A 16,371-nucleotide genomic window follows, 5' to 3' on the forward strand; every position below is an offset into this window, starting at 1 on the left:
TCATTAGTAAAATAATCAATGTTAATTAGCATTTTATATTACTAATTAGTATTTAATACTGTGAGATTATAGTCGATAAGTGTTACGGTGTGTCAATTAATATACAATTGTCAATTAAATTACAATTAGTGATAATTAACATGCTTTATTGTTAATTAGTAATTAGTAAGACAAGATTAACATTGATAAATGTTAGTGCATATTGATTTGTGTATGATAAATTATTATTATTTGATATTAGGAGATATGATTTAGTTAATTATTCTCATCACAACTGCTTCCAACCCTCTAACCAAACACAAAATTAACATATCCTATTCTTCCAACCAAACAGATAATTTAGATTATCTTATCTATAAAAATAAAATTATCATAACCCATCAAACCTTATACCATCTCTAACTATATTCCCTTCATTTCGTTCTCTTCCCGATTCACTTCTCCGTTCCCATTTCTTTTATTTTCTCTCATCTTCGATAGCTTTCCTTCGAGGAGAATCGCGAAGGAAAAGTATTCAGAATCCAATCCTAAAAGGAATGACTTTGAGAATCCTTTCGTAACGTAAACCGTGAAAAAAAACCCATTAGAATATTAAAGAAAATAAAAATCTCTTTACGATGAGAATCTGAACTCCGAAGGGAAACCTTGACCATGATCTTACACAATCCCCTTAGCCAGATCCGAATCGCCCGAATTGGACGGCAACGTTGACGCTTGACCAATCATCCCAGTCTAGAAAAAGAAGAGAAGGAAACGTTTCCACATCTCACCATTTCTTATCTACGCTTCAAAACCCAGAGGAATCATCCTCCCAAAGCCTCAAAATCAAGGGAAGCGCCCTTGCAAAGCGTGTTCCGCCAAATTGTTGCCTCTTGCCGTGGCCGGAGTGCTGTTCTGTTAGAGCAAAAGCCACGAGACGTGGCTACAGCTCAAGATCACATGAACAAAACGCTCAATTCCAACGCTGTTCAGCAAAAAGACCAGATTAAAAAGGAATGCTTTACACGCAGAAAAGATAAGTTCCTCAACCCACGAAACTCACGAACTCGAAACTCACCTATAAAACCGCACACATTTGGCTCTGGCTCCTCCAAAACTCCAGTTTCATATCCCAATTTGCAACATCGTCATTGGATAGGATCATCGCATCCACAGCTCCACAAGAACCCTTATCCGGATTGCAATCCGTCTTCCATCCATCCATCTCAAGATAAAGAGCACCCGGAGTCCAAAACCCCGGCTGCCTCTCCCCTCCCAATCTGAAAACCCCAATGCTTGTGTGATGCCACACATTGCTACGCATCAGAGTACCAGGTTATAGTAGTTCAGGGGTTGTGATCACAAAATTGTGATTTTTTTTCTTAACCACGATTGCTTTGCCGAAAACGATAGTGGAATCTGGGGTTTGTGTAGCTCCATTATTGGGGAGCTGTGACATGGATCTGCCTGCCCCACCAACCAATTACCCGAAAAAATTATCCTCCATTATCTTGTGCCGCCGACGTCCTGACGCGAGAGCGGCGAGGAGGCCGGAGGCAATAAACAAGTGCGCGAGCCAGAGGCGTGCCCAACCAATCGTGTCGTCTCCACGAGCCTCGGCACACGACCACCACCACCACCACTCGCTGCTGCAGCCACCCGGCCGCGACCGCGACCGAGTCGTTGCGAGGTCCAGCGCCGTCGTCGCGCCGCCGCTGCCGCCGCCGCTGTTGCTGCCGGAGATGCCGAGCCCGACGATCCGGAGGCTGGACGTGGCCTCGCCGGTGCCAGCGGACATCGACATCGCCAACTCCGTCGAGCCGCTCCCGATCGCCGACATCGCCGCCGAGCTCGGCCTCCGGCCCGAGCACTACGACCTCTACGGCAAGTACAAGGCCAAGGTGCATTCTTGATTGGTCCCGGTCCCGGGTGGCGGGTGCTGCCTAACCTGGCGCGGTTTGATCGGATCTTGAGCGGCCTTGGTGTGCTGCTGCAGGTGTTGCTGTCGGTTCTTGATGAGCTCAAGGGGCAGCAGGACGGGTACTACGTCGTGGTGGGCGGCATAACGCCGACACCGCTCGGGGAGGGCAAGTCGACCACCACCGTCGGGTTGTGCCAGGCTCTGGGGGCGTTCCTTGACAAAAAGGTGAGATTTCTACGGGAGATTTCAGTATTTAACATTGTAGCCCTCAATTCGCGTGTATACTATCCGATAGTTCGATCACCGATGAGAGCGTTTGAGTGGATTGGTGTTTCTTGGTCGGCCCAAATTTGTGACTGCTGATTTGCTGTCGGAGTGCTCCTCTGAGCTGATGAATTCCGCCTTAAGGTGTGATGGTACAAACTTGTGACCTGTTTGGAACCATGGGTCTTGTCTGCAATTGCAACTGTTTGATGCAATCTTGTTGCTGCCACTTGGGTGGTGAATAGTATCGCGTTTATATTGGTCATCATTCAGTTACATTGGCATGTTTGCAAATGGTGCGTTTTTCTTGAGAAAGTTTTGTTGAAATTCATGGAAAAATCAGTTGCTTTTGATCCGAATGGATTTAGTTGTTCTGTGCAATATATCTAGGGGAATTTATTAAGTTGCACGCAGATTGATACAAGTACTTCAGGAGAAAAGATCTGTGAACTATGTCGTTCTAAGTTCTCTGTAGGTCTGTACAATTTTTCAGAGCTTATAGTTGAACCACACCTTTATGTACATGCATTTGCTCACATAAGTCATATTCACAAATTCTCTTTCGGAACCTATTCTATGCGCTAAGTTCCTTCCAGGCTCCAGCTATCCAATATCCATGCCTTTAAAAATCATTTTCTATTGTACTGTCTATCATTTTTATAAGTGTATAATACAGTACTGTTGGCTTGCTTATCTGTCCTGTGTAAACCTTTGGGTCCTTTATTTACTTTTCATGCCGCTGATAGGCTGCACCTTTCTTTATGTTGCTATATTATTTCGAGTATCAAAGATAAGCATATATTGTCACAACTTCAGACTATGAAGTAATTATTTGTTCCAGACTCCAGAGCATGCAGAAATCGTTTGATGTATTGTTGTTATTATAGGTTATGACTTGCCTCCGTCAACCATCACAAGGGCCTACATTTGGAATCAAGGGAGGTGCAGCTGGAGGTGGCTACAGCCAAGTTATACCCATGGATGAGTTCAACCTTCATCTGACAGGCGATATCCATGCGATTACAGCTGCAAACAATCTTCTGGCTGCTGCTATTGATACAAGGATCTTCCATGAAAATTCTCAGTCAGACAAAGCACTGTTCAACAGATTGTGTCCGCCAAACAAAGAAGGCAAGAGGCGCTTTGCTGATGTAATGCTCAGCCGTCTGATGAAGCTTGGCATTTCAAAGACAGACCCTAATGAGCTTACACCAGATGAAGTTAGGCGTTTTGCAAGGCTTGATATCGACCCTGAGTCCATTACATGGAGACGGGTAATGGATGTCAATGATCGTTTCTTGAGGAAAATCACTATCGGACAGGGCCCTGAAGAAAAGGGTATGGTGAGAGAAACAGGCTTTGACATATCAGTGGCTAGTGAGATAATGGCTGTATTAGCTCTTACAACTTCCCTTGCCGACATGAGAGAAAGGCTTGGAAGAATGGTGATAGGGAACAGCAAGTCAGGTGAGCCGATTACTGCTGATGACCTTGGTGTTGGAGGTGCCTTGACTGTCCTAATGAAAGATGCTATTCATCCCACCCTCATGCAAACTCTTGAGGGCACACCGGTTTTAGTACATGCTGGACCGTTTGCTAACATTGCTCATGGAAACTCTTCAATAGTGGCTGATAAGATTTCTTTAAAGTTGGTCGGGAAGGGTGGCTTTGTTGTTACTGAGGCAGGTTTTGGTGCTGATATTGGAACTGAGAAGTTCATGGACATAAAGTGTAGGTATAGTGGATTGGTGCCGCAGTGTGCTATTATTGTGGCAACAATTAGAGCTCTTAAAATGCATGGAGGGGGCCCAGATGTTGTGGCTGGAAAGCCTCTAGATCATGCATATGTGAGTGAAAACGTGGCCCTTGTTGAAGCTGGATGTGTCAATCTTGCTAAACATATATCAAACACAAGGAGTTATGGAGTTAATGTTGTGGTCGCAATCAACAAATTTGCATCAGATACTGAAGCAGAAATGAATGCAGTGCGAAATGCTGCTATGGCTGCTGGTGCTTTTGACGCTGTCGTCTGCACACACCATGCGCATGGTGGTAAAGGAGCGGTTAGTTCTCTTTCCCTGTCTAGATTATTAATTCAGCGAAATATAGACAGCCGGGCTTGTTTAGTTGGAAATACTTCACTGTAAATCTTTTATAGGGTTGATATTGTGCCTTTGTAGCAACACACTTATTCGATATGATTGTCTCCTAAAACATGGAATTATTTTTAGTGCTGTTGTTTGTCGAATATGTTATTGTATTTGTTACAATTCTGTAATGTCAAAACAAAAATCTTGGTCTTTCAACTTGCCAAACTGGTACCAAAGAGCTACGTGATATGTAGTTTGTGGTTATGCAATTAGTCCTTCTAGTTCAATGCTGCATTGTTGCCTAGAAAATTATACTCTTGGGAATTATCTATTTTTTCAATTGAAGAGCAGTATGAATGTCAGAATGAACCTAATTGTGTAATTCTGTCATGCCATTTAACTTCTTTTCAGGTTGACCTTGGACTGGCAGTTCAACGAGCATGTGAAAGCCAGACTGAGCCTCTGAAATTTTTGTATCCTTTGGAATCTAGCATAAAGGAGAAGATTGAGTCAATAGCTAAATTCTATGGTGCTAGTGGCGTGGAATACTCTGAACAGGTACTTCTTTGTAACCCTGCTGTGTGTTTGATTCCTTTGTTTCTTTTTTACCTCGTTTCATTAGTTGAAGAGGATAAAGCAAACACACCTAAGATTACCAATGACACCTTCGTCTTTGAGATTCGATTCTAATTATGTGGATGATCACCTGAGCGGCTAACATATATTCCAGAAAGGCATCACCGAACAAGTAGCTAATTTTTTTCTACTATAATCCCCCCCCCCCCCAACCCCCATGCTTTTACATGCACAGTCATAATTTTTTTGCTTTACGATGCTGACTTCTTTCTGACTTCCCTGCAGGCTGAGAAGCAGATTGAGATGTACACCAAACAAGGCTTCTCCAACCTCCCCATCTGCATGGCCAAAACTCAGTACTCATTCTCACACGTTCCATCTATGAAGGGCACACCGACCGACTTTGTTCTGCCGATAAGAGATGTGAGGGCCAGCATCGGAGCTGGTTTCATTTACCCGCTCGTCGGCACGATGAGCACAATGCCTGGTCTTCCTACAAGACCCTGCTTCTATGAGATCGATGTTGACACAGCCACCGGGAAAGTCATGGGCCTGTCATGAAGTGAAGCTCTGTTGGCGCCATTTCTGGACAGGATTTCATATGCGTTAGAGCGTAATTGTGTAGTTACAAAATCTGGGGCATTCCTGGAGCTGAATAATAATAAATAGCCTTTCCTGGCTTCCTGCAAGTGCAGTGTTACTTGTTACTTTCTTCAGTAACCCGATTAGGGGTGAAAACGGGACAGATATTTCTTATCCACTCGACTACCTAAAGGCTTGCAAAGCAAATATAGAATGTTCGGTATCCGTGTCAAACACTGTTCGATACTATCCGTATTCGACTCTAAATTTGAGAAAAAATATAGGATATGATATAAGATGACTGATATTCATCCAAAATATTAAAATGTTAGTTGTTACGAGAAAATCTATTATAATTTCACTTAAAAATATGATAATATATAGATATATTGTTACATACACGTATACAGATAATATCGAATACTCTTATTTTCATATCTCACCGATCATTTTTTCTGTTCTCACTTTAATTACACTCTTATACTGTTTAATGTGCTGTGTAAGGATACAAATGAAGTGAAAAAATTTCATCTACCCGACTAACCAACATCTATTCGCTCACTCCAAGAAAAAAAAAGATATGATACATAATGAATAAATAATTATTCAGCACTATCCGTATCTGACTTTGACTTTTTTTAAAAAAAAGAGATAAGATACCAGATAAGTTATATCCCCCGTATCAAATCCGTTTTCACCCTTAAACCCGATGACCGTAAATGTGGAGAACCATACTGTTTAGACTTTATTTCTACCGGTGCTCCATATCTCAGTTTCCCGATTCTGATTCTGATTCTTCCCTTGTTTCGCTGATTCTTTTGCGGTTGTTTGATTCAGATCGTCTGATGGGTGCAAATAGCCTTTCTGAAAGCGAGAAGGATAAAATCCTGACGCTGAAACGAGAGTAATCTCGGCCAAGGCGAAGTGTTGCTCTGGGCTGGGAAGCATGGGCCACTACGTGCAACGCGGCGCGGCCCACATAGAAATGATCGGCTAGGGGTTTTGAAAGTTTGAGATGATGGAATGCGACATTTTTGTGATTTTTAAACATATCACCCAGTGTTCAATTAATAAGTATAGATTGCCCGTTGAATAGGCGATAAATATAGATTACCTGTGCAATAGGCGATAAACACCTATTTTTTAGCTATATGCTAGAGAGAGAAACATATTTCTACTAATTTTAAAAACAAAAAATAAAAAAAATCCCGCACCGGGGTGGCCGCTCCAGTAGTGCTTATGGGTCGGCCCACTTAGGAGACAGTACCCAGCTTCCCTCTGGCATTGACCTCAACAGCCCTCGGCTTAGCTTCGGTCCCGGACGAGATGGGTCGGACCGTCTACTCTACACCACTTAGTCCACAGGATACTAGGATCCATAGCTAACATGTAGGCCTCGTTTGAAATGAAGGAATGCAAAACAGAGAAATGGAGAAAACACAAAAATAGGAATAGGAAAGACATGTGGTTACAAAATAGAGGAATAAAAAATACAGGAATTCTAGAGGGTTGAGTGTTTGGAGCTCGGGAAAAGAAAGACTACAGGAAACTTAGACTAATTGAGTCCTCTCAAACAATATTAGACTAATTAAGAGCAAGGCTTTTAGCTATATGCTAGAGAGAGAAACATTGTTGAACCCATCGAGCTTTGATTTGCTTAGGAAACAGCTTGCTTCTCTCCAACCACTGGAAAATTTTCTTTAGCTCGGATTGGATGTTTATGTTTCCTCCAAAAAGTACAGGTGGTGAAAACTTTCTGGAGGAAAGGATTTGCTCAATCCTCAGTTCCAAACACCACGAACAGTGCTCAAAATGGAGGATTCCTGATTTCTGTACTTTTCCTTCGGAATTCCTTCAATAAACGGGCCGTATTGTCACACTCAAACCGTGTCAATCGGCAGACATTTCCTGGCAATAGCTAGCTTAACGACACATGCCTCATACTCACTAATCATCCTGATCAAAATACGTTATCGTGTTCTTCTGGAAAAGTAAATAATGCACTCAAGTGGTTCACCTTTATCCCCACGTCTAAACACAGCCTGAATACCTTATCCTCACCGACTGAAGAAACAGAGAGAGATTTGATCATTTGACATCCAAAATATTAGAGTAAGTTAAATTGACACTAGATACACTTGTATAGACTCATGATGGTTCATATGTCATATTCAATGAGTAATTGCCACATGTTTTAAATGTCAAATAATCAATTTTCTCGGAAACAGAGCACAGCAGCTGGAGCCGCCGGGTCTTTTGTTTAAGCACAGCAGCTGGAGGCCGCCGGGTCCTTTGTTTAAGCGACACGGGGTGGTGTCGCCTCCGGGCAGCGTCACGAAACCTGATCCGCTAAAGAGTCAGAAACGGAGTGCAATAACCTCGAGCAGCTCGCTCAGATCTGGGAGGAGGCAACTAATCCACCTTCCGGACGGTGGCCGTGCGCAAGGCCGGCTGTGGCCATGGCCCATGGATTCCGAGCTGGAGAAGAAACGAGCTTGCGTTTGATAAGGCATTGGGAGGCAGAGTTTGCCTAGGACCGCGCGCGTGCTCACATGGGAACCACTGGAGACGCCCATGATGGACGGCTGGAGAACATGCACTTACGTCCAAGCGTCAGAAGCATGCATGAGAATGATCAAACACAGGCTGTGGTATGCATGCGTCTGCATACTAGTACTCCTATTGTTAAAGTCTGGATTAGCATATGCATGGCTCTATAGGACTATTTCCTTCTGAAATTCAGACTACTTTTCTTAGACTGCAGGCACTATTAGTTCACGTTAGTTTTCTCGAAAAGAAAACACAAAGTAGACTTGCCCACTGATTGGTTATTGCGCGACTATATAGCTAGGGTCATGCATACCGATCAATCAATAATAATCAACTCCACCATCTGCGAACAATCGTGCTAAGAAGAATGGAAGCTTCAACCCTGCTATGGCTCCTCTACACCGCGCTCGCCTCTTGCCTCCTCTACAAGCTCTTCTTTTACGGCAAGGCGCGCCGGCCGCCGGGCCCGGTGCCACTGCCGCTTCTCGGCAACATCCTTGAGCTCCAGGGGGAGCCGCACCACGCCCTAGCCAGGCTCGCGGAGACGCACGGCCCCATCATGTCGCTGAGGCTCGGCACGACCTCCGCCATCGTGGCCTCCTCCGCCGCGGCGGCCCGCGACGTGCTGCAGAGGTACGACCACATCCTGGCGGCGCGGTCGGTCACGGACGCCGGACGCGCGCTGGGCAACCACGAGCACTCCGTCATCTGGCTCCCTGGCAGCAGCCCGCTGTGGAAGCGGCTTCGCGCCGTGTGCACGAACCACCTCTTCTCGGCGCGCGGGCTGGACGCGACACGCGCCGTGAGGGAGGAGAAGGTGAGGGAGCTGGTGCACTGCCTCCGCGGGCACGCCGCCGGCGGGGGCCCCGTGGACGTCGGCCGCGTCGTGTTCTCGTGCGTGCTCAACCTCGTCTCCAACGCGCTCTTCTCCGAGGACGTGGCGGACCTGAGCTCCGACCGCGCGCAGGAGCTGGAGATGCTGGTCAGGGACACGGTCGAGGAGGTCACCAAGCCCAACCTGTCGGACCTCTTCCCAGTGCTCTCCAAGTTCGATCTACAGGGCCGACGCCGGCGCACCGCTGGGCTTATCGGGAGGTTCTACGACTTCTTCGACCCAATCATCGCCCGCCGTCTCAACCCCGGCAGCGGCGGCGGTGAAAAGAAGGAAGATTTCCTTGATGTGTTACTACAGCTTCACTCGGTGGATCAGCTCAGCCTGCAAACAATCAAGTCTTTTCTTTTGGTACGTTATTGCCAACTCAAATCGTTTTCAAATTCTATATTGTCAAATTATTGCACCTATTAACTATTTAAGGTCAGAAAATTGATGGGTTTCTGTCCAGTTTTCCAATTGTTAACATATTCCCTTTGAATTCCGCCATGGACCATTTCATCGTGTTGACGTATTCGTCGTTTTCGAACTGAGCAAAATGTGGCCCGCAAATTTCGCACTAGATCACATTTTCACGGTCTTGCAGATTCCTCAAAGATCATGAACAAAACACGTCCACATTTTCATTCAAGACGACTGGCCCAAGAAAAAATATCAGCAAAAATCTCAACCAATCAGTAACATGTTTTTGTGTGTCCACGCATGCAGGATCTCTTTGCCGCTGGAACGGACACGAACGCGATCACGGTCGAGTGGACGATGGCCGAGCTGCTCCGGCACCCGGCCGTGATGTCCAAGGTCCGCGCCGAGCTGTGGGACGCGCTGGGCTCGAAGCCGCACCCAGACGAGTCGGACATCGGCAGGCTGCCGTACCTCCGCGCCGTGGTGATGGAGAGCATGCGGCTGCACCCGCCGAGCCCGATGCTCATGCCGCACGAGGCAATGGCCGACGGCGCGGAGGTCGGCGGCTTCGCGGTGCCCGGCGGCACCAAGGTGATCGTGAACCTGTGGGCGATCATGCGCGACCCGGCGTCGTGGTCGGAGCCCGGGGCGTTCGTGCCGGAGCGGTTCGGGGGCGCGGATCAGGTGGACTTCGTGGCCAAGGACCGGCTCGAGTTCATGCCGTTCGGGGCCGGGCGGAGGGCGTGCCCCGGCACGCCGATGGCCACGAGGGTGGTGACGCTGATCCTTGCCTCCATGCTGCACGCGTTCGAGTGGAGGCTGCCCGAGGGGATGCAGCCCGGCGACGTGGATGTGAGGGACCGGTTCGGCACGTCTCTGAACATGGTCACGCCACTCAAGGCCGTGCCAGTGCCGGTGACAACGCGCCCGTAAAGCGCCGACGTCCTGGCTTATGCATGTATGCACTGTGGCTAGCTCTGTGATTTCTACATGTGTTTGCAATCAGTGGGGGCGACACGACGAGGTGATGAAACGCACGCATGCCGTCCTCACTGAAGGCGCGCAGTTGAACAGGATTCAAGAGGAGGCTATGGTTTGGGGTATGGCGTGCGGGTGCCCATGAGTTAATAACTCTTAGAGATAAACGGAAAAGTTCATCTTAATTTGATCATCTGCATCTTGGATTGTATGTTCACCCAACATTTTACATAATTTTTGGCCTTGAGCTTGGCCAGAAAGCCTGTAACCTAAATTATAAACATCTTTGACGCCACTTTGCTACTCTCTCTAATATAATCGCTCTCATGGTGGCTTTAAAAAAAAGATGATAAACGAATAGGGACAGACATGCAAGTGGAATTCCGTATGGATAGATACATGTGAGGCACATGACCAATGCGTACATGGCAAAATATGAGATAAATATAGCCAGCAGTGGATTTTTAGGGGACGGGAGAGGCTCAAGTCGTCCCTACCAGCTACCACTCCTCTATAGCCCCTTAAGTCCATCTCCATTTTTTTGTAAGAGAAGGACAAGAAGAGAGAGATGAGTGAAGAAGAGGAAAGAAATCAGTCCTTCTCTATAATTTCACTGCATCCGCCACTAAATATAGCTATGGTGGTGGACAAGTCTGTGCGTTTGTCAGATACCTGATAAAACCCCGCTGTTTCTCTGCGATCCTTTCCCCAACCCTCGGCGCGCCGGATGCGGCAGAGCCTTCGTTCTCGCTGCGTGCAAGCCGCCTCATCTCGGCTCCTGGGTCCTGGCCTTTGACACGACACGCAGGCTGTGAGGACGGCAGTCGGCAGGAGACGGCTTGCCGAGTCGCCGACCCAAAGCTATCGTTGAATTAACCATCTCCAACTGACGGAACGAAAATCAAACAAACACAGACTGGTCTAATTAACCATTTAGCTCATTTCCCTAGCGAAGTACTTCATAAAGCCTCTCTCAGTGTTAGCTTCTTAGATATTAATTATATGTCTACTAAAACAAAAGGCTGATGTAGCAAACATTTTAAAAAGTAGAGAGAAGTAACTTGTTTCTTATGGAAGAAACTAATTTTTTGAGCAATTATAAAATAATAAATTGTCTCGGAAAACCTTAAGAAACTAGAAACACATGTATGTATTAGAAGGTTGTTTCTTAATATTAATTTTTTTTATATCTCTTTTTAGACATCACCTAAGAAATAAGGTATTGAAAAATGTTTTTCTTTTTTTAAAAGCATACTTGTGATTCCTCACTCATCACGTGCGTTAATTCTTGTCCTTTAGCTGAAAAACTAGGGTAAAACGAACGCGTCATCCAGCTCTCAGAACTGTTTGGAACCATCTTTAAAATACTGCTTTGATCGGTATTCGATCTAGGCTCGAGACACTAACACATGAGACTCACCAACATTCTTATATTTAACAAAAAAAAACTCAAAGTGGGTCCAACCTACAATGCAAAACTGTATGTGGACCTGGTCCATTATGGCCATTCAACCTTCAACTCGTTTTGGTCGGCTCGGATATCTAACGCGGCGTGCTACGGTCAAACTCGCTGAAAAACATCTTTTGCTAGTGAGAGGGAGTGCTCTAAACGACTTTGAGATGTTGGAGGATGGATTTTAACTGGTTTTGCAGAAGAGAAATGGAAAATAGAAATTAAACAACACTAAAAGTTGAGGACTAGGGAATCAGATGTTTGTGTAAGATTCATCCAAGATCATGATAGATAGCCCTTGTAATTGAACTCCTACACATAGCAAAAGTGTGAAGGCTAACCTGAGCCTGATGAAGCCATTGGATCTTGATGATAGATCGGGGCATAGTGTCAAGAAGGTGTGCGGGTTAGTGTAGGCGTACGTGTTGATGAAGACTGTCAATGCAGTGTTGAGGACAAATTCGCCAACACAGTGGAGTGGGTCGTCGACTTGGTGTACCTAGTCGACATGGTCACCGTATGTGTTGTAGTGGCGGCAGCCTTCACCTCATAGCGCCCATGGTCACCGTATGTGTTGTAGTGGCGGCAGCCTTCACCTCATAGTGCCCATGAGGATCGATAGGTTTTAGGAGATGTGGGGGTGAGTTAGGTCTAATGTGAATTGGTCGAGTACGCACCAACCCACCCCCTTCTGTGTTTATATGGTGTTGACCAAGATGGGACCGCAACCATTGAGTTGGTTGTGCCCCTGTCAGGGCGCATACATGGAGACGGGCTCCCCCTTTTCACTCGGTGTTTAGTTAGGATACATTAGAGTTAGAGCCGAGATCATATCCAACATTCTCCCCCTTGATATCAGCATCTGTTGTAGTGTTGGCAAATACTCCCTCCGATTGCAAATGTAGGTCGTTTTAGACTTGTGCATAAGGATTAAGAAAGTAGATCAAATGATCTTGTTACCCTTTATTTATTCTGCATTGGAAAAGATAACTCATTCATTTGTGAGAGTGGTAGCATTTATTAAACAAGGGCAAGACGGGAATAAAAGAGAAAAAATGCATAGAAGTTCGAGAATAACTTATATTTAGAGAATAGTTGAGGAGGCTAAAATGACCTACATTTACAACCAGAGGGAGTATAGGTTTACAAAACATCAAGTGTGTCAATTTGCATTTTTGCTTACAACTAACATCTTCATATTTCAGGATAAGTGTATTTTTTTCCCCGGACTAGAAAGGGACATCTTCACCTATATGCAAGAACTTACTATGTGGTGAAATTTTTGCCTCTGCCTCCCTTGCTTTTTGTCAATACTCTGTTTATGATATATGAAATCAATTTTTTATATGTTTTGTAAAGCTAAAAAATTGCAATGCATGTGTTACATGATTGGAAAGTTACTGAATTTTATACATTTTGATGTGAACGAAGTGTTTCTTCAATTTGGTTAGCTTATTTTCCTCGAGAACCAATTAATATGACCAGTTTTTTCTTATGTTAACCTTTTTTTTCTTGCTACAGGTTTTCACATGCCTATGTTTGTTAATGCTACTGTACAGACAACAGTACAAACTATGAGTAGCTTCTTCATATATCTATTGGAGTCTTAATCTATGATGGGTCTTGATTTCTTTGGGGGATATGTCATACTAACCGAAGAAATAGTAAGTTCAATAACTCCATCCCAAATGTTAAGTATTTAGACCAATATGTACTAATAATCTTTGCTTCCATTGATAGCAAACAACTAATATTAACATCACTGGGAAAAAAGCCATAAATGATATGCTTGTCATAGTTTAGAATGTTTGGCTAGACCACTCTACTTTACATTAGTACTTGATCATATACTACGGTCATTATTGAGTCCTACTTTCAGGATGTTAATATGTGTTATCTCGTAGACAAGACTATGGAGATAACCGTTGTTCTTGATGGTTGTGATAGTGTGGAGGGGGTAGTGCCTTTCCTCTTTTGCTTTGATGGGCAATTTCTGCTCTTGGCCCTGCAATCTAGCATTCAATCCAACTGGTTTCAGAATTACACTATTAAAAACTTGTATGCATTAATTGTCACATGTAAATTTAAGATTAGAGAAGAAACCATTGTAGCTTCAGATACAGAAATTGTTTGTGTAATATAGTTGTGTTTTAGGGATGTACCATCATTTTCAGTTAGCAACATAATTCTTGTATGGTACTTACTAACCATTGATAATCAATTTGCACAAAACATCTTGTCCAAACTATTTCACCAATTTAGATCAAGTTGTCATGATCAAAGAAAGTCAAACAAAAAAGCATGAAGACCAAATGACACTTCTCATAGGAAAGCAACAAAGAATTGATAAGATTCTTCTACGCCTCATGAACCAGTCATCAAACATATGTTCATGTTAATCTTCTTGCTAGTAGTATATGGTACAAGGTAGCTTTTGAGCTCTTTGATGAATGCATGGTTTATGTTAATTATGTTTTTATAAGAACATGGTACGTAGTACTTTTTTAAGTCTATAATGACTACATGCATCACAAGATGTAAACATGCTTATATTTTACACCTGTGCTAGAGACAAATTGACCTATGATGTGTATATTTTTGTGAAAGATTCTATAACTTGATGTGATGAGATGGTTCAAATGTTCAGATTGTTCTGTAATTTATTTCTATATTACTAATGTTCTCATGGGATGTGTGACAATATAGAAAGAACTATATAACTATCGTGTTGTGTATGACGTTTAATCTCACCAAATAGTCTCTCTTCCATGATGATAGTATAATTGTCATAAAATGTAAGATAATTCATAACAATTTTGTGGACTTCATCACTAAGGACATTCTATGATGCAGGTTCTATGACGAAGGGAGTGATGCGAAAAATACGTCACTATTATTATTTTGTGACAAAATATTGTTATACTGTGACGATAACATGTCATGATTGATAGTCAAATTTCTTGTAGCCTTCAACTCACGATACGAGACTAAAGTTCGAACGCTACAGCGCCATGATGCTACATTACTCACATGAGTCCCAACGCTACAGTGCCATGATGCTATAGTACTCGTGTGCGCACTAGCATGCTGGACCACTCTCTGTTGAGCTGGAGTATCACACACTCCCCTCCTTCAAAACTCGACGTCCTCGTCGAGCATTGAACCAACCTACTCTTTTCGGACAAATATACAGGATCGCCTCTCTTGGCCACTTCCATATGCCATGTCGTATGATTGCTTAGGGCCCACATGCCCATAGGCCACATGTCCGCACCCCTGACTCACACGCGCACGTGAAACCATAAAGGTCAACTCTGATACTATTTGTAACGTCCTAGAAAAAAAAAGGTTTAGGATCACTCACACGTTAAGTGAACTATATCTACATAATAATCCGCTTACAGTCCTCACTTTCTGTAAAGGGTCCAAATCAAAGTTATTATACTTCTAGTGACCGACTATTTAAGTTAATTCAACTCACGATACAGTACTTTAAAGTCTTAACACTACAGTGCCATGATGCTACAGTACTCACACACGTGCACCAATCCATTGGACCACTCTGTTAGGTTGGGATATCACAGCCAGTCTTCTTAGTGCGACTTGCTTGCCTTCTGCTCGCACGGCAGGAAGTACGGCTGCAACCAACGAAGATCATTCAACTGATTGTACGACAAAACACCACATTTCAGAATTCTATATAGAGCTTATTCTCTCCACCTTAAATTAGCTACGTTCTCATGGGCCACTAGCCCAAAGAGAGATGCTGTGCGGGAAAGGCAACTCCGTACGGGGATGCGGACACATAATTATCTTATATGTCTATCTTTTTTATATGATATTCATTTATCCATTGATTTTCTCATATACCATATGAATATTTTTCAACTACTCCTTTAACATAGATCTTTGTTTCTACTTTTTTACTCTGGTTTTTGTGCCTTTTATTTCTCTTCCAGATGATCTGTTATATGATATTTATACTTTGTTATTTTGCTTTCAATAGAAACATAGATCTTTCTCTTGTAAAAAAAAAAAGAGCGATCCTGATGCCTGTACATCCGTAAGCACTAGTGGGGTTTTGTCTTCCGACGCCGCGGCCATTTTCTAATAACTCTTAATCCTCATCTTATCCTTGCTGGGCTGCTGGCATTTGCTATGACCCAGTTGGGTTTCCAAATTGTGATGAGCTACGATGTTGGACTGGAAAGCCTACTTCATTTGGTTTGGATCAAGCCCGGCCTTTGAGAAAAGACATGTTGCCCTCAATGCCAAATGCACGTTTGCTTGAAACTACTATGGGCTTGTTCTGAGATGAACTATTGCCGATTAAGACTTTAAGCCCAACGGCCCGCCCCATACGGACCAGAGTGAACAGCCATTTCGGCCGACGAACGAGAGTTAAGCAAGCCAAATTTTCTCTTTTCTTATGCTTTTCTACATACTTTGGCCGAATTTTTTCATGAACTACGAATTCGAGAAAAACTACAAAACTTTATATTTTCATGACCAGAGAGAGTAATAGATTTAGCATGACACGTTTTTCTTGTGCGTACAACCATACACTCACTTGCAATGCGACATCTCAAAGTCCAATCTATGTGCTCTGCAGCCTATCTCTACAATTGTATCGTAGGCTGTGCTAAGCTAAAAATATCGGCAACCATTAAGCACGGTAATTTGG

General features: G+C 43.9%; 2 protein-coding genes across 2 annotated transcripts; both read left to right on the forward strand.

Annotated features, from left to right (window-relative positions):
* Nucleotides 1-1,080: 1,080 nt before the first annotated feature.
* Nucleotides 1,081-5,519, forward strand: LOC133897273 (formate--tetrahydrofolate ligase). Its single transcript, XM_062337936.1, has 5 exons — nt 1,081-1,880; nt 1,976-2,125; nt 3,052-4,227; nt 4,666-4,812; nt 5,116-5,519. The coding sequence occupies exons 1-5, from the start codon at nt 1,437-1,439 to the stop codon at nt 5,389-5,391; spliced, it is 2,193 nt and encodes a 730-aa protein (XP_062193920.1). The 5' UTR covers nt 1,081-1,436; the 3' UTR covers nt 5,392-5,519.
* A 2,601-nt stretch (nt 5,520-8,120) lies between these two features.
* LOC133897677 (cytochrome P450 76M5-like) lies at nt 8,121-10,543 on the forward strand. Its single transcript, XM_062338475.1, has 2 exons — nt 8,121-9,205; nt 9,563-10,543. The coding sequence occupies exons 1-2, from the start codon at nt 8,330-8,332 to the stop codon at nt 10,187-10,189; spliced, it is 1,503 nt and encodes a 500-aa protein (XP_062194459.1). The 5' UTR covers nt 8,121-8,329; the 3' UTR covers nt 10,190-10,543.
* The last annotated feature ends 5,828 nt before the right edge of the window (nt 10,544-16,371 follow it).

This window comes from Phragmites australis, chromosome 17 (assembly GCF_958298935.1).
Source record: "Phragmites australis chromosome 17, lpPhrAust1.1, whole genome shotgun sequence".
NCBI classification, from domain to species: Eukaryota; Viridiplantae; Streptophyta; class Magnoliopsida; order Poales; family Poaceae; genus Phragmites; species Phragmites australis.

Bases quoted from the DNA above. Each gene is read 5' to 3' on its own strand.
- LOC133897677 (XM_062338475.1), top strand. From the start codon at position 8,330: ATGGAAGCTTCAACCCTGCTATGGCTCCTCTACACCGCGCTCGCCTCT. The intron at 9,206-9,562 runs GTACGTTATTGC...CCACGCATGCAG, and splicing joins CAATCAAGTCTTTTCTTTTG to GATCTCTTTGCCGCTGGAAC.
- LOC133897273 (XM_062337936.1), top strand. From the start codon at position 1,437: ATGGATCTGCCTGCCCCACCAACCAATTACCCGAAAAAATTATCCTCC. The intron at 4,228-4,665 runs GTTAGTTCTCTT...ACTTCTTTTCAG, and splicing joins CGCATGGTGGTAAAGGAGCG to GTTGACCTTGGACTGGCAGT. The intron at 4,813-5,115 runs GTACTTCTTTGT...ACTTCCCTGCAG, and splicing joins GCGTGGAATACTCTGAACAG to GCTGAGAAGCAGATTGAGAT.